At 56.3% G+C, this 23895-nt stretch overlaps 12 protein-coding genes across 12 annotated transcripts; 8 read left to right on the forward strand and 4 right to left on the reverse strand.

The window, feature by feature from the left end:
• Positions 1–107: 107 nt before the first annotated feature.
• On the reverse strand, positions 108–695 carry M421DRAFT_225437 (uncharacterized protein). The gene has a single exon (XM_033588355.1). It carries the CDS (start codon positions 547–549, stop codon positions 181–183), a length of 369 nt encoding a protein of 122 aa, XP_033446386.1. The 5' UTR covers positions 550–695; the 3' UTR covers positions 108–180.
• Positions 696–3501: 2806 nt separating this feature from the next.
• M421DRAFT_94254 (uncharacterized protein) lies at positions 3502–4472 on the forward strand (the record flags this gene model as incomplete). The annotated part of the gene is made up of 4 exons (XM_033598186.1): positions 3502–3558; positions 3806–3881; positions 4006–4065; positions 4138–4472. The coding sequence occupies 4 exons, from the start codon at positions 3502–3504 to the stop codon at positions 4470–4472; spliced, it is 528 nt and encodes a 175-aa protein (XP_033446387.1).
• Positions 4473–5268: 796 nt separating this feature from the next.
• Positions 5269–7467, forward strand: M421DRAFT_7356 (uncharacterized protein; the record flags this gene model as incomplete). The annotated part of the gene is made up of 3 exons (XM_033596970.1): positions 5269–5387; positions 7051–7336; positions 7396–7467. The coding sequence occupies 3 exons, from the start codon at positions 5269–5271 to the stop codon at positions 7465–7467; spliced, it is 477 nt and encodes a 158-aa protein (XP_033446388.1).
• An 838-nt stretch (positions 7468–8305) lies between these two features.
• M421DRAFT_423129 (NADH dehydrogenase 29/21K chain precursor) lies at positions 8306–9348 on the forward strand. Its single transcript, XM_033593370.1, has 3 exons — positions 8306–8440; positions 8541–9037; positions 9093–9348. Exons 1-3 carry the CDS (start codon positions 8408–8410, stop codon positions 9115–9117), a joined length of 555 nt encoding a protein of 184 aa, XP_033446389.1. The 5' UTR covers positions 8306–8407; the 3' UTR covers positions 9118–9348.
• Positions 9349–9393: 45 nt separating this feature from the next.
• Positions 9394–11937, forward strand: M421DRAFT_225688 (uncharacterized protein). Its single transcript, XM_033588359.1, has 5 exons — positions 9394–9724; positions 9780–9982; positions 10032–10402; positions 10454–11501; positions 11582–11937. The coding sequence occupies exons 1-5, from the start codon at positions 9490–9492 to the stop codon at positions 11648–11650; spliced, it is 1926 nt and encodes a 641-aa protein (XP_033446390.1). The 5' UTR covers positions 9394–9489; the 3' UTR covers positions 11651–11937.
• Positions 11938–13074: 1137 nt separating this feature from the next.
• On the forward strand, positions 13075–14132 carry M421DRAFT_68263 (glycoside hydrolase family 5 protein; the record flags this gene model as incomplete). Its single annotated transcript, XM_033596495.1, has 2 exons — positions 13075–13312; positions 13360–14132. The coding sequence occupies 2 exons, from the start codon at positions 13075–13077 to the stop codon at positions 14130–14132; spliced, it is 1011 nt and encodes a 336-aa protein (XP_033446391.1).
• An 864-nt stretch (positions 14133–14996) lies between these two features.
• Positions 14997–16028, forward strand: M421DRAFT_68318 (NAD(P)-binding protein; the record flags this gene model as incomplete). Its single annotated transcript, XM_033596502.1, has 2 exons — positions 14997–15030; positions 15115–16028. The coding sequence occupies 2 exons, from the start codon at positions 14997–14999 to the stop codon at positions 16026–16028; spliced, it is 948 nt and encodes a 315-aa protein (XP_033446392.1).
• Positions 16029–16135: 107 nt separating this feature from the next.
• Positions 16136–16791, reverse strand: M421DRAFT_225556 (uncharacterized protein). Its single transcript, XM_033588357.1, has 2 exons — positions 16637–16791; positions 16136–16577 (listed from the first exon to the last, which is right to left on the reverse strand). Exon 2 carries the CDS (start codon positions 16568–16570, stop codon positions 16244–16246), a length of 327 nt encoding a protein of 108 aa, XP_033446393.1. The 5' UTR covers positions 16571–16577; positions 16637–16791; the 3' UTR covers positions 16136–16243.
• M421DRAFT_225639 (uncharacterized protein) lies at positions 16762–17339 on the reverse strand. Its single transcript, XM_033588358.1, has 2 exons — positions 17306–17339; positions 16762–17195 (listed from the first exon to the last, which is right to left on the reverse strand). The coding sequence occupies exon 2, from the start codon at positions 17140–17142 to the stop codon at positions 16849–16851; it is 294 nt and encodes a 97-aa protein (XP_033446394.1). The 5' UTR covers positions 17143–17195; positions 17306–17339; the 3' UTR covers positions 16762–16848.
• Positions 17340–18427: 1088 nt separating this feature from the next.
• On the forward strand, positions 18428–20048 carry M421DRAFT_423134 (uncharacterized protein). The gene is made up of 2 exons (XM_033593371.1): positions 18428–18744; positions 18814–20048. Exons 1-2 carry the CDS (start codon positions 18481–18483, stop codon positions 19930–19932), a joined length of 1383 nt encoding a protein of 460 aa, XP_033446395.1. The 5' UTR covers positions 18428–18480; the 3' UTR covers positions 19933–20048.
• A 286-nt stretch (positions 20049–20334) lies between these two features.
• Positions 20335–22858, forward strand: M421DRAFT_423135 (cytochrome P450). Its single transcript, XM_033593372.1, has 3 exons — positions 20335–20824; positions 20878–21522; positions 21570–22858. The coding sequence occupies exons 1-3, from the start codon at positions 20741–20743 to the stop codon at positions 22461–22463; spliced, it is 1623 nt and encodes a 540-aa protein (XP_033446396.1). The 5' UTR covers positions 20335–20740; the 3' UTR covers positions 22464–22858.
• On the reverse strand, positions 22507–23806 carry M421DRAFT_225713 (uncharacterized protein). The gene is made up of 2 exons (XM_033588360.1): positions 23379–23806; positions 22507–23325 (listed from the first exon to the last, which is right to left on the reverse strand). Exons 1-2 carry the CDS (start codon positions 23759–23761, stop codon positions 22551–22553), a joined length of 1158 nt encoding a protein of 385 aa, XP_033446397.1. The 5' UTR covers positions 23762–23806; the 3' UTR covers positions 22507–22550.
• Positions 23807–23895: the final 89 nt, after the last annotated feature.

Below are 23895 nucleotides of genomic sequence, written 5' to 3' on the forward strand. Positions count from 1 at the left end.
ATCCCATGCAGCCCTCCCACAGCGCCATCAAGTGACCATGATCCAAACCAGCACCGCACCGACCAAGCACACAACAACCATGAATATGATGAAGAGGAGAAACTGAATATCGTCCCAGTGGCGATGGCGCGCCTCGCCCACGGAAATGTGCCACAGCAGCACGGAGGAGTCGTCGTAGGTTCAGATGCTGGGCTCTGCTTCCGCGAACTCGTAGCGTTCTAGGCGGGCACACTGGAAGGAACGCACTTGGAGCATATGCTGGGGGTGGTCTTGGTGGTGGCCTTGAGGGTGTTCTTGAGGGTGCTCTTGAGACGCATCTCGCAGATGGCCTCGAGGGTTCGCTTGCAGGCTCCCTCGCGCAAGGCGCTGCGGATGATCCAAGAGGCAGTCCTGGGAGTTGCAATCGTCCTCGCTGCTCCCAACATACTCCCCAAGCTCGTCCCAGCGACCCTGCTCAGGCGGTGGCTTAGCGTGCTGCGGCAGGGGCGAGCCAGCTTCATCAGTGTAATTGGCCTCCATGTCGATGCGTGTGAGGGGCCAAGCGAGCATTTCTATTATGACTGTGCTCCTTGCGAGTGCCTCCAGCTGACCTGCCCCTTGTGACTGAATTCTCTTCGCCGTGTTTGCTGGCTTCGAGTGCGCAGCGGGTATATCCCAATCAATCTCCTATCCCCCGGAGGCATTTCATCGCCTCCACCCCTCGTCTGCAGCTATTGAGTCATACCGTAGAGGCCGCTGAGTTACGTCGCGTACTCGGAGTGCCAGATGATGAGTCCAATGAGACCGACAACAATGATGATCAGACCCACTCCACGACATCAGCTCCACGCTTGCAGAGATGATCAGACATTGGACTTACACCAGAACGCGAAGTTACTGCCGATGCTGACCGCGTCGCAGATCTCGTTCATCAGCTGCAAGCCGACAGGGACCTGCTCCCAGCGCTGTGCTGGGCCTTGGGCGTGGCCGCCCGCGATGCCGGATGGTTCATCTTGCTGCACGAGGACGCAGACGCGGCGAGGTGGTGGACGAAAACTCGGAATGTAGTGCCACAGCGGGGCTGGCTCCTGATGCTGCTGTTGTTGCTGCAGGTCTTGCTGGCCGGCGGCGAGCGCAGCGAAGAGCTGCTGCTCTTGCTCGGCGGGTGTGCGGCGGACGAGGCGCCCTTTAGTTTTGTTGGCGCGCTTCATTATGGTTTTGTAGAGAGCTACAGAGAGTTTCAGTAGTTTTCAGGATGTCAACATATGAGGATAGTAGAGGGTGGAGTGCTCTATTATCTGCAAGTGGCGTGGTGAGCTGGCAACACTCACATCTGGAGGAGTTCAGGAAGTTTACGGAGGATATGGTGAATTGGGAGAGAGTACTGACGGCTTGAGTGCGTTGCTGAAGCGGTATTAAGGAGCTTGGAAAAAGTCTACTGGGATGCAAGTTTGGTGAATGGGCGGGCAGAAGTGAGCAGAATCGCTAAGGGACTTAGAATTGTGCGCATGATAACAAGCGCACAGACTGGTTTTCACTGCTTAGATGTAATTGCTAGGATCGCTCCAGCCGGGGAAGATGCACAATGTAGTCGCCTCTGGGATAGGTCGAAGCCCACAGGCAAGAATTGTATCGTTGTCAGTCCCGTGCTTGTATCGTGAGTATCCAATTTCAACGCCAGCGACGTGTATCCAAGTCCAGAAGCGTCCTGAGGTTTCTGAACACCGTTGTGATCTTGAACTCCTACTACATTGTGTATTGTGGAGGTCTTCGATGCAATCCCCGTAGTGAAGTCCCGCACTGTATATGGTCGTTGCGCCATTCACTGTAAGGCAGCCCAAACGGCCCATAGTGCGAAGGGTAAGCAGAGCAAGACAGCACCTGTTGATGTCAGCTCGAAGAGCTCCAGGCTTGTGTGTTAAACCCACCAGACATGGGCGTAAGCTCGATGTCGTGCCACTCCAGATTGTTTGCGAGCGCGCCTTGGTTGTGGCCGCAAAAGTCGAAGTTGTAGCGCGCCTCGCACCTGTCCTCAACGTCTTCGACGTAGACCTGCCTCATTCTGGTCCCGGTGGGCCGGCTTCTGGCATTATAGGTGGGGAGAAGGTTAGCGCCGTAGCAGTCATCAGAGGTGTTCGCCATTGTGAGCGAGTTGAAGGTGGTTATCTTGTGGTCAGGCGAGGTCAATGCAGGAGGAGGTGAAATATACGTGGAGCTCGAGTATGGCGCGGAGAAGGTCGAGGTGGTTTGCGGGTGCAAGACAGCTGTGAACACGATCCATGACGGGAACGATCTGGTTGCGTAGCTCCCGCGACTTAAGCACCTGCGCAGATAGCTTCGAGAGCTCCAAAGTTCCGAGTAACACTTCGCAGGGTTTATGCTAATTGTACTTTGCATCTGCACAATCCCATGTGGTCGTCCTTGAAGCTACTCTCCACATCCCCTCTTGTTGATGGGGCAAGCTGAAGGTCATTCACACAACGCTCGATGTCCACAACAAAGAGTCGCAGAACGGCGGGCTTTGTTTGTAGAAGTAGCCAGGGTCTCACACATCCTCACCTGTGGCTCATGTGATGACTTCCACGGTGTGGTATTTTGCCATGCCGCGCCGCCGAACGCTTCTCTGAGCAGCTGCTCCCGGCATTCACTGTTCGCTCATGGTGTTGAGGCGCGCCCCCTGTCAAATCCGTGACGGCCTCACGGCCTCAACCCTCACAATACTACAAATCCACCATCTCAGCTTTATCTCGGCTGAGAGGAGTGTCAAAAGAATTACAGCGATCGCGCCATCCACCTTGGCCCCAATGCATTGCGATGGCCGCTTGTGGCGTTGCTGCATTCTCCGTGATACACCCAGCTCGTGAGGCCCACGACTTCACCGCCGCTGCCCCTCCGCACTGCGCCCTTACAATACTCGGGACCCGTGCCCCTGGCGTTGCATCAAGTTATTCGCACTACTCTTCCTCGTCGGCCAATGCCTCAACACTCAATTCATCGATTTCGACAAGATTGACATGACGAGAACGGCAACGCTCGTGGCATCCTCCGCCAACTTTCCAGGTATCAATAGGTCAGTCCTGTGGTATTGCATCGCTACCGGAGCACGCCGAGGGTGAAGAAGAAGCCGCAGTCACAGCCTATTTGTATGGCGGAGGGCGGCCAGCAGGGTGCGGGCTGAGGATAAAAGCTCGACTCCGCCCGCCACCTCCATTCCTTCGACACCACTATCCTCTTTTCAAAAACCAAACCCTTTCTGTTCAGTCATGTCTTTACGTCCTCCTGGAGACGCTCTCTACGATGGCTCTTCCGTTTCAAGTAGCAGTATCTTCGGGTGCTTGTCTTCGCTCTCAGCGCTGTCCGCCTAACCCGTAGCGGCGGCGGGCTTCTTCTGGAGGTTTCTTCGGTGCGCCGCTCACGCAACCGAGACGGGTACCTCTTTTCTGTCGCCTTCGTAACCCATGTCAACGACTTCGAAAAGCCTTGTGCGTGTCCGCTGACTCCATAAGCTTTCCGATCATTCCCATGTCCCTCGGGCTCTTCTTGGGGCACATCCTGCCTCACAACCCAACCATGTTGGCGGTAAGTCACCCTTTGATCTTCTCTCCATGCACTCTCATGATGAGATTCTGGAGTGGCTTTCGATCTGAGTATCGGCATTGCGTCCATTCCTTTTGCCTTGATCAAGCGCAGAGAGCCTTGCATCGCCCTAATACTTTCGAGTGTGCGATGAGATGGTCCTCAATGCTGATTCAAAGAGAGCACTGATGGCGTTCTCGCACCTCGCCTTCCTTTGCATTCATTTGAGACCTGAGCTGACCCGAAACAGGTGGGCCATGCGGTGCATGTTTTCGGGCTTAGGCTCTGGTCTTCGTGGACGCAAGGACACCAAACTTGCCGGCGAAGTTGGTATCGCTGTATAAAGCCATCCTAGATTAAAACGATATGGCATACCCTTGCAAGGGGTGTGGAGAAGTAAGCTTTCTTTCTCTCTTTCGAAGTCGCTGCTTTTGCTGACATCTTTCCAAGATTCTGGAGGAGGGCAGCGCGTTCGAGGTGGGCCTCGGCGCTGGCTAGCCGTTTCCACATGTAAGTTCGGTCATCCAAAAACTCTGCCCCTCTACCCTGCAACATATGTTAATGTACTGAACAGCTGCTAAGACGAAGATACTTCGCGAAGATCTCTGCAGCCAAGGTTAGGGTGGCGGTGCCGGCCGGCCGGCCGCCATCCTGCGCGACAATGTACTGCCCTTCGATTACAGCACGATCGTGCTAACGGTACCCGGACGAACATTGCCCGAGAATATTCGCCATTCGTGAGGACAGTGGTACGCTCTGAAGTCAAGCCAGAATGCTGTCGCTACACTCAGCTACCAAACTGGATGACTACAAGACATTCAGCCCAATCGCAAGATTTCGCCGCCTCCTCCAACGTACACATCGGCATCAAAAATGGCCTCTCCAACCACCATGGCCACCGCACTAGGCTTGTCTAGTGACGACTTCTGCCGTCTCGTGCGATTTTCTGCAGGTTGAGCATACGGCCTCGTCAGGCCTGCACCGCAGCACTTGCGGCACCTGGAGTTGAGATCGCTCGGTGTGATAGTGCTATCCGGCCGAAGGAGATAGTTGAGATCATTCGGTCTGATGGAGCTTCATTTGGTGTGTTAGAGCTAGTAATCAGACCGAATGAAGCTCCATCAGACCGAATGAAGCTCCATCAGACCGAATGATCTCAACTATCTCCTTCGGCCATTTGCCGTCAGGCGCCCATGCATATCAGCACCAGCTCATCTCCCCAGCCCTCCATGTCCTCCGCCAATGACTTTCCTCTCACAACACTCAAGAGGACGCAGGGTCTCGTGCAGACCATCCCAGACGCCTACACTATAAGCCAGATGCTTCTTCCCCACCGCGAGATCCTGATAGCCTGCGCCTCAGCCTAGCCGCCAGCGTCACTCATCGCGACAGCATCTGCTTTGCCGAGCGTCTCGTTGCCAGGAACCGGCTCCCTAGTGGACATCAACGTCGCACAGCCAACAGCAGAATGTCAACCCATAGCCGGCTCCTTCAGAGACGCCATCAACCTTTTCGGGGGCGCGGGCAGCGCAATCTGCCTATAACGTAGGCTCTTTCCGGATCTTTTTTAGGGTAGGATCACCCATTTCGATACGACTCTGCCGCCAAGATCAGCGGCTCTCCCGTTTACCTGCCCATGAATGTCCCCCGGATCGATGCCAACCAGCGATACAACACAAAGCTGAGTGATGTTCAGATATGAGAGCGCCCAACATGATAATTGATCAGAACGATATTGCGTGCTCTGGTGACTCCAATGACTATACCAAGCGCAAGCTCCTTGCAGAGATCTGGAACTCCAGTTTGGGTGGAGGCGGTGGTCATGGGGGATGGTGCGTTGGAAAGGTGGCGCCAATAGCGACGATATCGGTAGGAGAGGAATATGAGGATATGTGGATATGGAGGCGATCCCCGCCTTCATTTTGTACGGTGCTGGTGCTTGTAACGACGTTGATGTACGATGTTGCGGTATTCAAGGTTCTCGGAAATCAAATACAAGGTCATGAAAGCTTGTTCTACTACCAAACCTATCTCATTCAAGCTTTCAGCCCCTGTACCGTCTTGGGTGTGCATATTTCTCGTGGTGTTGAGGTATGTGTCGTGCGATGTCATGGGCCAACAACTGTGATGGCGGTCTGCTGACGCTTGTAGCTCCTAGTCTTTTCCAAGCGGGTGCTCGAGGCGATGACGATCCCTTTTGAGGACGTAGCAGGATGATTATTGATGAGGAAGAGATGGATTAGTCCGAGGGAAGGTCTCGTTCGTTGGTTGAGGGTTCCTGCCGCCAGCCCCGCTTCGCTTCGCGGAAGGATGCTCCGAGGTTTGAACGTCGACTGATTCTTCCCAGACTTCTGTTCTCTTTTTCTGCATCAGCACAGCTCGTCGTTCCTGTGGTTATATTTGATGAGGGAGGTTCGAAGGGTCGTGATCGTCCGCGGGGGTGAGCGTAATGAATGGTGACAGCCAGCGGCTTAGGCAGGGAAGCTTACACCCTCCTATGCAGTCAAGTCAGCATCGTGTCAAGAGAAGAGAAGGAGCCCTCATGATTTGTATCAAAGTCCTTCAACGCTGTCTGGACCTCTCAACATGGAGATGATGGGTTATGGTGCTGCATACCTGGGTCTTGTCGCCGCTTTTCCCAACCTCTTGCGCGGGCCAGGCTCCCCTCACCCAGTCTTCTCTTCTCGTTCATGCCGGCAAAGCCAGCCGGGGTAGCCTCACAGGCACATCAGCGTAGGATTGCGAGCTCGGCCCTGCGGTCGACGCCATCGAAGAAGACCGCACGCATGCCGGTCCACTCGACGACGCCGACCCAAGGCTCAAGGGCAGCTCCCAGGCCGTCTAGCATCCACAGATGCACCTACATTACTGTCAGTATCCATGAAAGCCATGTAAGGCTATAGAGAAGGTTGTAGAGAGCCTGGGACCGAAGGCCTCTACTTCCCCTCCGTGCTGCCCCTGTGGACAGCTCGTGGATGCCAGGAGTGATTCAGTGAGGTCACTTACGAGGAAGACGGCCGAAAGGACCGCAAAGAGGGTCATCCAAGGCTCTGCGATTATTTCGAAGGCAGACATCTTGTGTGATGATGTAGGTGTTGTTGGTGTTCGCGCAAACTCTGCGTGCGGCGGCGAGAAGGGGCACCAAACAAGCACATCAAGGTGAGAGTCACCAGAGCCGCCTCAAGAGCCCTACAGAGTCCATCATAAGCTTCAAGCTAAGCTCGTCGAAACTTCAACACACAAAGATTACAGCTTTCCGGCTCTGGCCTTCGCAAGCAACTTCGAGCTGAGGAGCAAATTCGTGCTTGCAGCCAAGCTTCGAGCACATCCTCAGGATACCCGTGGGCATACACAAGGGCTTTGAGCTCTACGAAACGATCCAAACCGCAACTCGGACAGTCACCTAGCATATTACAAGGTCGCTCAGGCTTGCTGCACTTTGAGATTGGAGCAAGTCACGCCGTCGCGTCTCCATTGCAAGCTCTCAAGCTACAGTAGTCTTCGACGCAGGCTATCCTCCTCCATCTCCTCCTCCTCCACCCTGGGTCTTGCCAACCCGCCTCTCTCGGCGGCGGCCATCCCCTCGCCACCACCTCACATTCCTGTCCCCTCTACGGAGGACACCACCACTCCGCCGCCCCCACCTCTCATCGCCCTCTTGTTCGTCGAATGGGGCGAGAAGTACTGGTACGACGCCCACTACGACTACCTGAACGCGGTCGTCGCCGGGCGAGAGCCGACGCTGGCGTGGGCTAACATCCAGGCCGTCGAGTACTGCAATGTGAGTCACGTTTCGTTCTCCCACTCTTATACAGAGGACTAGTACCGACTGATGACCAGACTTTGGAGGCCGTCGACCCAGCCACCCCCGCCCGCTTTGCTCGGTGGGGTGAGGCTGCTCGCTTAGCGTGAGGCGAGGGCTGGACTCGGCACTACAACGAGTTCAGGTAGTAGATGACGACGACGACGAGAGCCTTCGGGCAGCGGTCTGGGACTTTAGGGTATTTCTTGGGCCCGAGGCCTTTACGATCAACGATAATTTTTCTCTTGCCGGCGGTCTTGCAGAGCTCATGACCATGATCGTATTTCACCAAGCTGTGTGTGATGTAGTCATCGTCATCGTATGTGTGGTTGGAGCTGACATCCAAGAGAAACATGTTCTAAGTGCGACTTTACGTCGGATCGAAGAACTTTAGGGTGAACGAAAGAGGTAGAAAGAGGCAGCTCCCTTAGTATTCCTGAATTGGGCATCTTACTGCGCAAGTGAGCGGAAACGTAGGCCAGGTCAATGTTGCAATCAAGAAAGCTAAGTATCGGCCTTTCAAGGTGGGTCACTTTGACTAGGCTGTGTGAGTTTACTTGGCTCGAGATCATGTAAAATCGCACTTCTAGATATCAACAAGCTGATTCGCTTTTCAATGAGCTCCTGGCTGCGAGATGGGTATGCAGTCATCGCAGGATACTCTCATGCCTGTCTTGTGCTAGACGTTCAGGTACCTCGCCAAAATCATCCGGTCCAGGCTTGCGTTCGTACCACATTGAAGTGTCGAGACGGAGATCGATAATGCTGTTAGTCTTGGGCAAGTCGGCGATGCACTGCTTGCTATTCTTATCGAACTTGAGCCTATCGAGATGGTAGCCAGAAATGCTGATGATGGTCGGGGCCGTAGCGAATGAGAAGGCGCGCAGGGGCGCTTACCCATCCCGGCAAGTGCCGCCTTGGCAGTTGCATTCGAGCTTCACGACCATCATCGAGCTTCACGACGACGCCATATCGCGCGCAGCACCAGCAGATCCGCCCATTGGCCCCTCTCCACTCCTCAAAATCGTGATCGATACTCGGCCGCTCAAAATGGCGTCCAAGAAAGTCACCACCGCGTTCTCGGTACGCTCTTACGACTCCTCGCGCGCATCTCCCTCTGCCAGCACCCCTCCCGCTGCACCTCACCCAAGACCTACGAGCGGTTTACTAACGGCATGTACAGAAGTACACAGTTCAGCCTACTGGCATCTATGCGGCGATTAATAGGCTCTTCGCGCTCGACCCGAAGCGCTCGACCGGTATTCCCATGAACCCGCAATTCCGCAACCCTCCCCCCGGTGGCCTTGACCCTGCTACCTACGACGATCCCGTTACGATCCCCGCCGCCGACATCGCTGATAACCCATACTGGAAGCGCGACGTGCGACGACGATACCCAAGGCTGTCAACAGTCACCCAGGCCGACGCTGTTGCGCTGCTTCAGGTTGGCAGCGCTGCGGCGCCCAAGCAGGAGCTGATTGGCGAGGCCGGCTCCAAGCAGCTTGTTGCTGCGCAAGAGGAGGGTGCCAAGGGTCTGGCTGTTGCATTCGAGAGGAACACTGGCCTGGCAAAGGATGTGCTCGGGCCTGGCGGCATGCCACCTCTGCCCCCGCCTCAGCACATCAGCGAGTCTGGCCACAAGGCCTACGATTTAGAGAAGGATCAGTCATACGGCGAAAAGTATGCGGGCTTGCTATCCGACGACCATTGTGAGCAGAGACTAACATCTCCACAGCTACCCTTGCAGGACGTTCGCATAAGCCATGCGTTGGAGGTTTACCCACACGCGTGGAGGACGATAGGAGTATCTGTAAATACGACCACAGCGTTTTCTTTGTGTGATGTCATGTCAAAACATTTTCCGTCTACATTGCCCTCTGTTACGCTAGTATCCGTCCATCTGCTTGATGTTTTAATTCGCCGTTTCTTGTGCTTCATCCGTCCGTCCATTTTTGAGATCGCTTCACTAAATCATTGCTTTTGTCATAGGCTAGGTGCTGTCACGAGCCTTCACTTTAGTGGGCGGGTGCGCGCAGACTTTGGCTTGGCGTCACCTGCACCGCGACTTCTGCTTTTGCGCCCCCTCACCTCCACCTACACGTCCATCTTCTCCGCCCAGCAGTGTCGTTTCGATGGCTGCCATGGAGTCAGAGACGTCCCCTTCTTCGCAGAAACCCGAGAGCGATCCGCGCAACTTCATCTACGCTTGTTCCATTTGCTGCGCTACGTTTGCCGATACCTATGATGGTCACAACGAAACAGTCCAGGGTCTTTCGGATGGCATCAATCCCAAAGATCGCGTTGTCACGAAGTTGTACCTTAGCAATTGCTGCCATGTCTTCTGCGGCGAGCATATTGAAGGCGGTGGTGAGTGTCTTCGGTAGCTGCTACGTGATTATATCTGATCAGATCGCCATACAAGGCCCCCCTTTTCACCCTGCAGGACAAAAGCCTCGCGCATCATGTCCATGGTGTGTCCAAGAGAACGGCGACGCTACCTTGCGCGATCTGTATTCGGTACGCGGTTTTGGCAAGGACGAGTACGACCCTCAGATACCATCGATCTGGTTTACCGCGCCGCCTATGAAACTCGACGGTTCTACGAAAGAGATCGAGGCTCTGCGCGTAAGTTGCCATCTCAAAGTCGCTCGGCGACTGAAGCTGACAGATACAGTTCCAATACCTGTCACTTGCACGCTACTGCACGGTATCGTATCGAACACGGAAGCCGCTCACCGATGCGTTGAAGAGTACAAAGCAGCAGCTAGTTACGATGCAGAGCCGCGCTGCAGAAGAGTATTCGAGAGTTGTATCATTGCAGCGTGAGAATGAGCTGCTGCAAGCTGCTGCACAGCAGGCTAGCGAGGTGGATGCGCTTAGAGCAGAAGTGCAGCGACTGCATCGTCTCGAGCAGGATATGGAGCAGTTCAATACTGATCTAGAAGCATTTCGCCGTCTGAAGACTGATGTGCGTGACCTGGGGATTTTTCGCAAAAACAAGGCTGCCATACTCCAGTACATGAAGCTGCTGCCCAAGGTTGTTGAGTAAGTTTCGTCAGTGTTGCACTCATATGGCATAGTGCTGATGCTGATCAGGCAAAACACCAAGATGAAAGAGCGTCTCTCTTCGCTTGGTTTCGCGATGGCTGTTGAGCCGATTCCCAATCACACACAGCTGACATCAGACGACCTGAACGATATCGGCAGCATTGCTGAAGCCTATGCTGAAGACGATAGGCAGTTCCAGAAGTCATCTTCGACCCATACCGCCGGGCGCTCGGCGCACACCTCGGGCCACCCTTTTACATCCAGCGACCGCCCGCTGAAGCGTCAGAGAGTCGACTCTCCTCTTCCACGGGACATGCACATCGACCTGTCAAGGAGTCGCGACATGATGCCACCGCCATCTAAGCCTATGTCGAGGATGCGCTCAGTTAAGAGCTTCTTCCCTACGATACGCAAGAAGTTATCAAGTAGCCGTTCATCGCCAAAGGAGCAACAGAAGAACAACGGCGACGTACAGATGTACGACAGTACACAATGGCGAGATGAGGCGGGTCCTTACAACCAGGATAATCTATCCTCAACACAAGATGACTTGCGCAGTGAGCCGCCTTACATGCCAGGGGCCTTGCCACACGAGCAAATACCACAGGGCTCGCGCCTAATTGCAAACTTAGGACAGCAGACTGACGCATCTGAGTTCTCTTTTCGTGCATCGTCACCTGTCAAGATAAACAGCGGGAGAAGCGAGCAGCATCCTGTGCAAATGCCCACAGAACCGTCATATCTCCATCTAATGGATGGCTTGTCGCGCGACAACGGCGTCGAGCTAGGCCTCAAAGACCCGCGTGAGAACCGTTCAAGTCGTTCTGCGCTGAACGACACCATGCGCCCACCAATCAGAACCCCCCAGAACCAGCGTCAAGCTCACGAGATGAATGGCCAGCAACATTGGCGATTGGGCCATGCATTCCTTCATCAGTCGCCGAATGCACCACCGCGGCCAAATGACCAACAACGCACATCACCGCAGGCTAGATCCAAGGGCTTCTTCAGCAGAACACACTACGACCCGTCCACAAATGTTGCGACTCCAGCTCTACCTCAGCCTCAGCAACCTGTTCGTCGCGTTCAGAACGTCGTAAGTAGTCCCTTCTTCGGGCGTAGTCATCCCGACGTGCCTCCTCGATCACAGCCCTGGATCGCTGAAACCTACCCCAGTTCACATCATTCCGCCGTCTCTCGGTTACAGAAGTGCCCGACTTCTCAGGCAACATTCGGATGGCGTGAGCCACCCAGTCTCAACAGCCTGTCGTTCTTTGACGCACCTCTCGGCGCACGGAATGAACCTATCACGCACAAGACTTACCGACAATCATCGCAACACATGTCCTCACAAAACCGTGGAGACGACCAAGTTTCAGACCCAGATGCCCAACGCATTTGTTTTGTCCATGATAGTGGTTACAACTCTACCATCAAACCCACGTCCCTTCGGCAGCAACGAGTGCTGGCACAGTCGCAAACACCGCTTTCCCTTCCTTCCAATCAAGCCCCTCCTTCTCGGATCGGGCAGCTCCCATCAACCATGCCGTCTGCTATCTCGCGTTACTCTCCCGTACGCAATCGACACCAATGGGAATTGCTACAACGTACAGGCGTGAGGAGTAGTCGTCAAACATTCGGCAGAGCACAGCGCACTACTTTCGATCCTGCTTACGCCAACCCGTTTTCACGTGTCGAGCGGCGCAGCGTCAGGCGGTGAGTCGAGAGTCATGTGTTAGGCATCTGTGAGTATGTTGTTTCATGTCAGCGTTGCTTTGTAATGTATTCGGGCAATACAGTAGAGTGGCGAATCGTTCGATCTATAAACAATGCTGTCCAACTCCAAATATATGCCACAAAAGCACAGCGCTGCATGGTTATTCCTAAGTAAGTCAATTGGCAAGCTGCTCCCCGATCAACGGCTGACCTCAAACTCCCACAGGGGTCTTCGACAACATCGTGAACCACAAAGCTTGATTTGCGGTCGATCCACTTGTCCTCTTTGAGTGCGGAGCTCATCTCTAGATTGCGATGCCGACTTCCCATAGGAAAGCACTTTATTAGATGACCCACCCATCGTGATTGGTGAAGGTTTAGGAGAATTTACAATTTACCGACTGCAGGTGACAACGGCAAGCCCCATCGCAACGAGGATTTGGTTAGCGTCCGAGCACATACATGCAACTCTTATTGGCTGGTTCGAAGCCTCGTGGGCGTGTTTCAGAATGACCACTGACGTTCTTTGCAGATGTCTGCACGATGATGTCGGCTGTTGCGTGTTTCAAGCGAAGAGCCGGTGCTGATGTTCCGCATTGAAGTGCATGGCTATCCCAGCTTCCCCGCTTTGCCATAAACACTTGACCCACATCAAGCATTCCTTAATACTCTTGAACAATTTACGCATAGCCACCAGGCTTGATTTCAGATTGTCGGTACCGTTTCGAGCGAAGTGCGTATCACATAATGGGTGTTCTGACATGATCCCTTGATAGATCGGAAGCTACGGTCCGTCATGCCCTACTGCAAATTGTCAGTGGTTACTAACCACTGACAATTTGCAGTGGTTTTAGATTTTGAATCTATATAAAAGTGCAGTCAACACACACTTCTCGAGAGCCAAGGCGGCTTCAGACTCCTTAATTGCATTCCTTCGCTCTCTTACATTCGCCATGCTCTTCAGCAACATGTTTGCGGCGGCCGCTCTGGTCAGCACCGCCTTCGCTGCTCCTTCCAACAAGGAGACCCGCGCAAGCCGAAAGCTCCAGTTCTTCGGCATCAACGAATCTGGTGCTGAGTTCGGCGAGAAGAACTTCCCTGGTGTCTACAACAAGGACTACATATGGTACGACACCAACACCATCGACCAGTTCATCGGTCAGGGCATGAACATGTTCCGCTTGAACTTCTGTAAGTCTTGCGTCAAAGCTAGCACAGACCGCGCTTACATATCACAGTGATGGAGCGCCTTACACCCAACACCTTGACTGGTGCCTTTGACCAGGCCTATCTCGGCAACTTGACCCAGCAGGTCAACTACATCACCGGCAAGGGCGCATACGCCATGATCCAGCCGCACAACTACGGCCGCTTCTATGGAAACATCATCAACGACACCGCTGGCTTCAAGACGTGGTGGCAGAACGTCGCCGCGCAGTACAAGGACAACGCGCTCGTCATGTTCGACACCAACAACGAGTACCATGACATGGACCAGACGCTCGTATTCAACCTGAACCAGGCCTCGATCGACGGCATCCGCGCTGCGGGCGCCACAAAGCAGTACATCACCCCCGAGGGCAACTCGTGGAGCGGCGCGTGGACGTGGATCAGCTCGGGTAACGGAGCCTCGCTCGTCAACCTCAAGGATCCCCAGGACAAGCTCATCTACCAGATGCACCAGTACCTCGACTCGGACGGCTCTGGTACTTCTACAACCTGTGTCTCGGCCACTATCTTCAAGGAGCGACTCCAGGCTGCGACTCAGTGGCTCAAGGACAACAAGAAGCTGGGTCTTATCGGCGAGTTCGCTGGTGGCAACAACACTCAATGCATTTCGGCACTCCAGGATGGTCTTACGTACCTTGCGCAGAACTCGGATGTCTGGACCGGTGCTTTGTGGTGGGCTGCTGGTCCGTGGTGGGGTGACTACATTTTCAACATGGAGCCCAGCACTGGCGTTGCGTGGGTAAACATCCTGCCCAAGATCAAGTCTTACTTCATCTCTTAGGCGAGATGATCCAGGGTGAAGTTGAGAGGTCTCCGCTAGAGACATTGAGTTCTTGTATATACTTGTTCTGTCCGCTCGGGTAGCTTTGCATCAGCGTCGAAATAGAAGATCCTGCAGGCCTGCTAATCTTTCCGCCATCTTATTGTGTTGCAAAACGTCGTCTTGGTGCTGTCATATGTCGGTGAAGCTGGCAGATGCTGGCATGATTCGACCAGATGAGAGACAAGTGATCGAACTCCTCTGCCAAGCCGAGCCGGCAATACCTGTAGGCTATCACGCTTATGTCCTCCAAACAGGCCCTGCAGGCTGTTAGGCTTTGGTCCAAGCCCAGAGTCCGAAAAGGCGTCCGAGCCGATCGTCCGTTGCGATTGGTCCACATCCACTGCTACACTCGTTGTTTGGCGACCTCAAGTCTACCTCTCATCATCCATGTCGCAGAGAAAGTTGTAATACAACACTTTTATTACAGTGTCCGGAAGCTCCATCGGCTCACAGATCTCATACGTATTCTCCTTGAGGACCCTCTATTCAGACTGTTCCCAGTCTGGTCCACGACATGAGAGCCTGCCATACACATGAGCCTCGTACGAATCATCCACACCATTCCGCCCCACACTAACTCCGCAAGCCCCGCGACGTATCTCCGTGCACATCGCGGACCCCACATCCAGCAGAGACGCAGCATCGAAGCACCCTGGGGCGCGTGGAGCACCTTGCTATGCATTCGGCCCGAGGGCGCCAGTCTCCGGGCGGTGAAGCCCCCAGGATGATATAAAGCGACGACGCGAGTGCAGCCGAGGTTTGTTTCCGAGCACTCGAGTTTCGAACTGCAATCGAACCTCACAGCAAGCAAAAACATTCACAATGGTCAAGATCGCAGTCGCAGGCGGCACAGGCAGTATGTGCATACCCCGCGCAGCTACCCCACTATCCTTCTCCCTCGCCGGTGTCGTCCTCTTCAGCACCAGACTAACGAGCCCAGATGTTGCGACAGAGCTGCTCCGCGCGCCCATCCGCACCGGGAAACACGACGTCACCATCTTCACCCGCTCCGGCGCGCCCTCGACACCCGTCCCCGGCGTGCGCTACCAGAAAGTCGACTACGCCGACGTGGGCGAGCTGACGGCGGCGCTGCAAGGCGTCGACGTATGCCTCTCGTTCCTGATTGTGCACCTCGACACAGACAGCACGGCGCAACGCAACCTGATCGCAGCGTGCCAGGCAGCAGGCGTGAAGCGCTTCGCACCGTCAGAGTGGGGCATCAAGAACGGCTCAGGCGCGCCGCCGTACGTGAACAAGGACTTCATCGCCGAGTACCTGGCGGAGCTGAACAAGGAAAAGACGGTGCTGGAATACTGCCTGTTCCAGCCGAGCATCTTCCTCGACTACTTTGCGAACCCGCACACGCTCAGCCCGGGGCTGATCACGTGGCCGTTCTTCATCGACTTCGAGAGCCGCCGTGCCATCGTGCTCGACGACGGCGACCAGCCCATCGTCGTCACTGCCATCGCTGACGACTCGGAGATCCTGGCCCGCGCGCTCGAGGACCCGCGGCCCTGGCCGGCGGTCGGCGGCGTGCGCGGGTGCAGGACCAGCCTCAACGAGCTGGTGGCGCTGGGGAAGAAGATCAGGGGCGGCGAGTGGACGATCGAGCACGTGCGGGGCGAGGACGTGCTGAAGGGTGAGCTGAAGACGACGTGGGTGCCGCGGGTGGAGCACCCTGTTATCCCCGTCGAGCAGCGCGAGGAGTGGAGCAAGGGCTTCGTTGTCATGTTCCTGGTGGGCATTCTGAACGGCTCGTGGGACGTGAGCGATGAGTGGAACCAGCGGTTCCCGGACTACAAGTTTGCCAGCGCCGAGGAGTATCTCACCAAGGCGTGGGCGGGGAAGCCGTAGGCGAGCGAAGCGAGCGAAGCAGAGCCAAGAGAAGGGAAGCAAAGGGAAGAGAAGGGAAGCAAAGGGAAGAGAAGAGAAGCAAAGGAGGAGAATACAAGCAAAGGAGGAGAAGACAAGCAAAGGGAAGAGAAGAGAAGCCGCAGGAGTGAAATTTCCTAGCATTAACCAGTCTCGTGATCCGTTACCCTGCGCGTGCACACCCCCCTGCACCGCCCTCACGCACCGCCCTCTCGCTTGGCATACTCCTCCTCGATTCTCTCCTCATACAGTCTATCGTTCTCCCTCTCCCTCGCCTCCTTCTCCTCCTTCTCCTCCACATCGCTCACGTCCGTAATCCGCCCCGAGTTGCCGTCTGCAAGCCTCCTCCCATCACTACCGAGCTCGAACCGCTCCTCGCGCGGCGCGCGGCCCGGTTCGCGGGTCGTCTGGTGCACGCGCGTGCCGCTTGCATCGCTGTACGTGGACTGTGTGCGCGAGGTGGTGCGGCCGTTTATCGAGGACGAGCTTGAGGAGAAGGTTTGCGAGGAGAATGAGGAGGGCATGGTGTGTGTGGTGTGTGTGTATTGTGTGTGTATTGTGTGTGTATTGTGTGTGTATTGTGTGTGTATGGTGTGTGTGTATTGTGTGTGTATGGTGTGTGTGTGTGTGTGTGTGTGTGGTATCGAAGGAGGACTTGGGTGGGGGCTATAAGTTGTATGGCTGTAGATTGCAGGGTGCTGTGTTGGCGGAAGGAGTGTCACAGCTACGAACGACTATTGAGAGTATGAGGTGGACAAGGTGTGGCGTGACTAGTGACTGACGTCACAAGGGTCCAGCACACTCACTCGGCCCAAAGACGCTTCTTCACAAGCAACAGATCCTCAGTCTCGCTGCTTCTGCACCACACAGCCTGGTCGGCGGGTGTGCGCGTCCGCGGCTGCCATCCATGCGTGACCCAGCACCAGGCCAGGGTACCGATCATGCTAGCCATACAAGCTGGTATGAATCGGATTGGGTAGGCGGCCCATGTAAACTCCCCCTCGACAAAGAGGCTTGCCAAGAAGCGGTTCCGGGCGCGACAGGCCCCATGAGCAGCGACTGTCTGGCCTGGTGAGCCTCTCTTGGTCAATTGCATCTGCGTCAGTTGTCTGGATTCGCGGGCTATGTCGAGTGGGGCGCTGCGAGTCACTCACTGTGAGTTAGATCAGAGTGAGGGGCGGAGAGAAGATGTTGCGGTATTAAGGGCAAATGTAAACGAGTGTATTGTGTTCTCTGTTCTTGTTCTGCTTGTGTCTTACCTCTCCAAGGCTCGCTGCGGGGTCTGTTTTGATGACGTGTTTGTGATGCCGCTGAGGTAAGAGGTGCTCAACATGAGGAAGTAGCACCAGACCACCGCCAACAACACGTGATCCGCTTCTCCTCTTAACCGTCACAGAAGAGATGGAGCGGGGCGGAGAGAAGAGATGGGGCGGAGAGAAGAGATGGGGCGGAGAGAAGAGATGGGGCGGGGCGGAGAGAAGGGGCGACTGCGCAGTTGTTCAGAGTAACATGTACGAGTATTTCATCACTACTAGCCCAGCACAATGTCGACGCAAGCACGAGCAGAGCAAAGCATTTATCCCCTTGTCTCCCGCTCTACGACCCGCCATAGCGGTTGGCAGTCAGCGTGTGGGCGACGTTGTTCAAGAACCTCTTGATGCCGCCGTTGCTAGCCGGATCAGCACCTCAAACGCAGAGCAGCAGAGGGCTCTCAGACGTACGTCTCGGGCTCAAAGGTCTTCGCGTCAGGATGGCTGCCTTTGTACGTGCGGCGGGCGTAGGCGATCGTCTCGGCGACGGTGGCTCGTTCTGTGTCGGTCTCCTGCGGGGGTGGGGGGTGGGTGGGCTCCTGGGCGGCGGCCATGTTGACGATTTTGTCACGGTGGGATCACGACGCACTGCAGATCAATGTGAATTGCGGATGTGACGGATGTCTGTCGAGGAATGCAACAAACATATCGTGCAGCAGAGAACTTGAGAGTGGCCAGGCGGGCAGCCAGGCGGGCAGCCAAGCGGGGCGGAGCATGAGAGGCGCCCACGAGATGCTGTCATTCGACGACCATGTCTGTCATCGTCCACCGGTGGCACTCGAGTGCGCCTTGCGATGTTGATGTTGGAGTGCAAGACATTTGTTCAGACTTGAAGCCGAAGGCAGTGACAGATAAACCAGACTTGCAATCGATAAGCCAGACCTGCAATCGATAAACCAGACTTGCAATCGATAAGCCAGACCTGCAATCGATAAGCCAGACCTGCAATCGATAAGCCAGGCCTGCAATCGATAAGCCAGGCCTGCAATCGATAACCCAGACCTGCAATCGATAAACCAGACCCTGCCACGCTAAATTTTACTGTACGAAGTAGACCCCACGCTAGGCCCCTGGCGATCGGCCAGGCCTCAGCCGCGCTCCTCAACACCCACAATCCGCACAAGATGCGCCTTCTTGGGCTGTCGCTCGCTCCGCTGCTCCTCTCTGCTGCGGCGGCGCAGGGGGACTTTGACTTTTCGAGCTGCACCACGGCCGACGCCGATGGCGAGAAATGCGCGCAGAAGATGGCTGCCGTCGTCGAGGTTGCACCGGGCCAACGCTACTTGACCACGATTGCGTGCAAGGACTGTCCGTACGCGGAGACGTCCCATGTGGGCTCGGATGGCGGGCTGTCGGAGAGCAGGATGGCGCACGGCGACCAGGAACTCGTAAGCACTCCGCCGTCGTCGGCAGTGACGACATCAACATCGAGGACGCTGCTGACATGGCCCACGCAGTTCTTCAACGTCAGCCTCGCCAGCGACTCGCGCTCCGTGCTGCTCAACGGCCACAAGATCTTCCCCGTCCTCCGAACCATCCCGAACCCGCCGCACCTGGCCGTCCCGCTGCTGCACCCGGACTTTTCCTACGCCAACCTGACGGCCGCGACGACGTGCTCGGACCCGACGTGCTCCCAGCCGACGACAGGCAGCGACTGCATCGCCTGGTGCCAGTCGCTGCCGCTCGCCCGCATGGCCGCCGACTACTCGTACTCGGCACACACGCAGCGCGAAGAGGCCGACGCCCAGATCCGCTTCTGGGACATCGTCTTCGCCCCCGTCGGCGGCCGCAGCCTGTCCGGCACCCCGCACGCGAGCGGTGTCTCGGCGGCCTGGAAGCTCGACGACCCGGCCCGCCGCGCGCTGCACATTGTCGTCGCCGGCCAGCCCGTCAAGCGCGGCAACAGGCACCGCCCGCACAACGAGGACGACGGGGGCCTGTTCGCGCCCGTGCGGGCCGACGAGATGTACTCGCTCGAGATCACAAAGGTCGAGCACGTCGCGCGGCGCTTCGACTTCCCCCCGCAGCACCTCGGCTTCTTCGGCACGGTGACGCGCTTCTTCGGCGGCGACGTGTGGAAGGCCGACGGCGAGCTGGTGTACCTGAGCGAAGAGTGGGGTGCGTGGGGCAAGCGAGGCACGCTGCGGAACTGGGTGGGCGACGTGTTCCACTCCAACTTTGTGGGGCTGTTCTTCATCGTCGTCGGCAGCGTCGTCGGCGGCTTCATCGCCCTGCGCGTCGTGCAGAGTGCGTGGCTGTTTGCCAAGCAGCAGCGCAGCCTCGCGCGCTGGAAGGGTATCGATGCCGTGTACAGCCAGCTCAACCAGGGCGGGGACGGGCATGGGGGGGACTGGGACCGCAGGGACCGAACGGAGCAGGATCGGTGGGACGGAAGCGCCATCTCCGGGGCCAGTTCGCAGTCCAGCTTCAGCGGCGCCTGGCAGGGCGACTACAGGGACAGCTACGACGACACCCCGCGCCCCAGCCCGGCGTCGACGCACGAGAGGATGAAGCCGCTGCCCACCAAGCCGCTGCCGGAGAAGCCGCTGCCGCTGGAGCCGCTCATTGATACATAGCGCAGCAGCACATGTCTAAACGCCGAGGGGATTTCGATTCTTGTAGTTGTTTCTGTAGATTTGTGCAATTCACGTGTCCATCTAAGCTCACCTTTTGCGGAGGCCCCGCGCCGTCGTGATGCACTCGCGTCGAGCTCCAGCACGACGCGGTCCCGCCATGTAGCAACCAACGCGCGCAATCCGCGCACAATCGTCACGCACGTGTGCATCCTCGCGTACGCGCACACTCCCGGCCCCGGCCCATTCCGCGCCAGAACCCGCGCCAATACCCGCGCGCGCGGCGTCGGTATCCGCCCCGCCCCGCCCTTGGTCTGCGCACGTGAGACCTGCCTGCGGGTGCCGCGCCTACCCGCTGTCAGCACTCGTATACCTGCACTGTCCGCGCTGCGATGCTGCACTGTCCGCGCTGCGATGTGATGCACGGAGAGATTTTTTGTTTCGCGGGTGCGGGCGCGGATGGCGGTGGGAAGCTGGAAGGGAGGGCGGTTTAAGTACAGCGCTGCTGCTGCTCCTGCCGATGCTTAAAGACTTGGATTTGCTACGTGTTGATGGACTGGAGATTATTATCGTAGATTGAGCTTTGGGAATTGGTCTTGAACTCGTCTCTGGCATTGTCTTCGAACTCGACTCTGGCATTATCTTCAAACTCGTATCTGGCATTGTCTTCAAACTCGTCTCTGGCATTGTCTTCAAACTCGTCTCTGGCACTGTCTTCAAACTCGTCTCTGGCACTGTCTTCGAACTCGTCTCTGGTACTGTCTTCGAACTCGACTCTGGCCTTGTCTTCGTCTTCGCCTGCAACTACACCATGGAGCTCTTCAGCCTCGCCTGGTCGCTCCTGACCTCCCCGCTGCTCCTGCTAGCCACCGTCCTCGGCGGTCTGACACTCTACGTACGCTCGCGAGCCGACTGGACTCGAACGCATTGCTCGACTAACTCCCCCAGATCCTCGCCGTCATCCTCTACCGCCTGACCCTGCACCCGCTCGCGCACTACCCGGGCCCCTTCCTCGCCAAGATCACAGACATCTGGCTGGCCTACTACGCCTACCGCGGCTCGCGGCACCTGGCGTTCCACAACGCTCACGCCCAGTTCGGGCCGTACGTGCGGCTGGGCCCGAACCTGCTGTCCGTCAACACCGCCACAGGACTCAAGGCCGTCTACGGCTTCCGCGCCAATGTCAAAAAGGCCGATTTCTACAAGGCGTTCCCCTCCACCCCCGCCGCTGTGAGCGTGCACTCGGCCATCGACAAGATGCAGCATGCGCGCAAGAGGAGGGTCATGAGCAGCGCCTTCAGCGACAGCGCGATTCGCACTCTCGAGAAGTATATCCTCGCTAATGTCCGCGTGGGCTGTGAACTGCTGGGTCGGCGCAGCGGCGGGGACGAAGGCGCGGTCGAGGAGAAGAGCGGTGCGCAGGGCTGGAATGCGGGCTGGAATGCGAACTGGAACGCGGCGCATTGGTGCGAGTGGTTGGTCTTCGATATCATGGGTGATTTGGTGTTTGGCAAGGCCTTTGGCATGCTCGAGAGCCCGCGGAATCGCTTTGCGACGCAGCTGGTGGGGAACGCAGCGCACAGGCATTTGATCGTGAGTACGGCTCGGTTGATGCAATCGACGTTGGACTGACGAAGCAGTGTGGTACCCATCTCACCATCCACAACTGGCACCTCGATAAGCTTTTCTTCCGCAAGATTGCTGGCCAGCGCGCCCAGTACATGCAGTACAGCAAGGGTCAGGCTATGGAGCGGACGAAGCTCGGTCTCGAGGCTGATCGTAAGGACTTTTTCTACTACCTGCTCAATGCCAAGGATGCGGAGACCGGAGAGGGCTTCACCATGAACGAGCTCTGGGGCGAATCGAATCTGCTGATCATTGCGGGCTCCGACACCACATCCACTGCCATGTCTGGCACCCTGTTCTATCTGGCGCACAACCCCAGGGTCCTCGAGAAGCTGTGCAAGGAGATCCGCGAGACCTTCTCAGATGTCGAGGAGATTGTCACCAGCCCGAAGCTGAGCAGCTGCACATACCTAAAGGCCTGCATCGATGAGACGATGCGCATGTCGCCGCCAGTTGCCGGCGCTCTCCCTCGTCAAGTCCTCCCCGGTGGCATGGAGATCGATGGCAGGCGCATTCCCGCGGGTGTCGATGTCGGTGTGCCCATCTACGCCATCCACCACAACCCCAAATACTATCCCCAGCCATTCGACTACATCCCAGAGCGCTGGCTCGCAGACGCTTCTGCGAACCCGCTGCACGGCAGCTTGCCTGCCGCCCAGTCTGCTTTCAACCCATTCAGTATCGGCCCCCGCGGATGCATTGGCAAGGGCCTGGCATACGTCGAGTTGACCGTCACCATCGCGCGCGTGCTGTATCTGTATGATCTGAGGCTTGCTCCCGGGACGACACTGGGTGCTGGTAACAAAGACCTGGAGGTTGGCAGGACAAGGGCAACCGAGTACCAGATCCAGGATGTTTTCGCGAGTAAGAAGGATGGACCGATGTTGCAATTCAGGGCAAGGGCTTAGATAGACCCACAAGATGAATTATGGCTCGAACTATCTCCAGATAAACGCCACTTTGTGGGACGTTTCGCAGGTGATTTGACTGTGTAGTTACGTCGATGTGACTGCGTTCTCCTCGAGTCCGACAGCTGATTCCGGAGTCGGGTAGTCGAGTCGTCGTTGCTGACCTGTATTCGACCTGCGGAGACGTAGCTTTCTGTACTCTATCTCCAGAAGATGCTGAATTTGCTCTGCAGGCGTGTCTTCAGGAAGCGACTTCTGATATGCAACGAGCTTCTTGTGTATGTCAGGCCCGCCGCGATAAACGTTCGCCGTTCCTTGGCGCTTCTTCTCGTAGGCCTCCCTCCATAACGCTGCCGCTTTACGCGCATCCTTGGGGATCCCAAACAAGATCCGGCAACACCACCCCTGGACTGGATGTTTATATGGCCTCGTGATGCCTACGACATCGTAGTTGTGGAACGAGGTGTAGAAGTTGCGCGCCACATCGAACGTGGCGGCTTTTACAGCAGGTTTATTCTTTGACTTTAAGTCTGGATTCAATACCTCAAGGCGCTTGACAACAATCCACTGCTCGTTGGCCAATGGTGCCAATAAATTGGGAGGCGCTGTCATTGGAGGCCGGACGACCCGAGACGTGAGGTCGCTCGATGGGGATGGCAACCAACCCGTGTGCAAAGCGTGCAAAAAAGCAGGAGGTGCCGTTTCTAGTTCGAACTTCCTGGGCGCGAGCGAGAGGCCTAGTAGGGTGAATCGCGACAGGGCAGCAACAGCAGCTTCGACACCCTCCTGGTCTTCTAACTTTATGTAACAAAGGTTTTGTGGTCTGGCCGTCTCGAGATCGTAGTTTCTGAAGATTTGTGCGCTGCGAGCTGCGTGAGCGTTCAGTCATACTACCCATTCCCAACCGGAAATTACCTGTATAGACCTGCTCGTTCAAGCAAGACTTTCAGATCACTCTCTGTAGCTTGGACAGATGTGTAGATAGAAATGACTCGAGAGGCCTCTTGAGCTGTAAACCCAGCCACAGGGTGGCGCCACTCAGAATGTGTGTCAGCCTTGAGAGGCGGTAACTGCGAGCTGGGAACATCATCAATGGGAGGGTTGTGAACAGAGGAGTGCTCAAGAGAAGCCTGAGCTTGAGAAGAAGTGACGTGTATAGCACGTCTGCTAGAGCCTCGACTAGCGACAGGGTAAACTCTCGTTGACGCAGAAACGAACAGGGCCAGCCGCCGATCAACAAGTGCAATCCGGTGCACCAGGCGGGATGCCAAAATCATTTTGAGCAAAATCTTCGCCATACAATACAAGGACCGAGGAAATGCAAAAGCGGGTGCAGCGATGAGGATTGGATGAATTGGTGTTTCCTTGTCCAAATGTCATGTCAATGTGCTTTAGCGCATTGCTTATCGATATGCGTGTCTTGGCACTTTCG

The sequence above is a fragment of the Didymella exigua genome, assembly GCF_010094145.1.
Source record: "Didymella exigua CBS 183.55 unplaced genomic scaffold M421scaffold_24, whole genome shotgun sequence".
In the NCBI taxonomy this organism is placed as follows: Eukaryota; Fungi; Ascomycota; class Dothideomycetes; order Pleosporales; family Didymellaceae; genus Didymella; species Didymella exigua.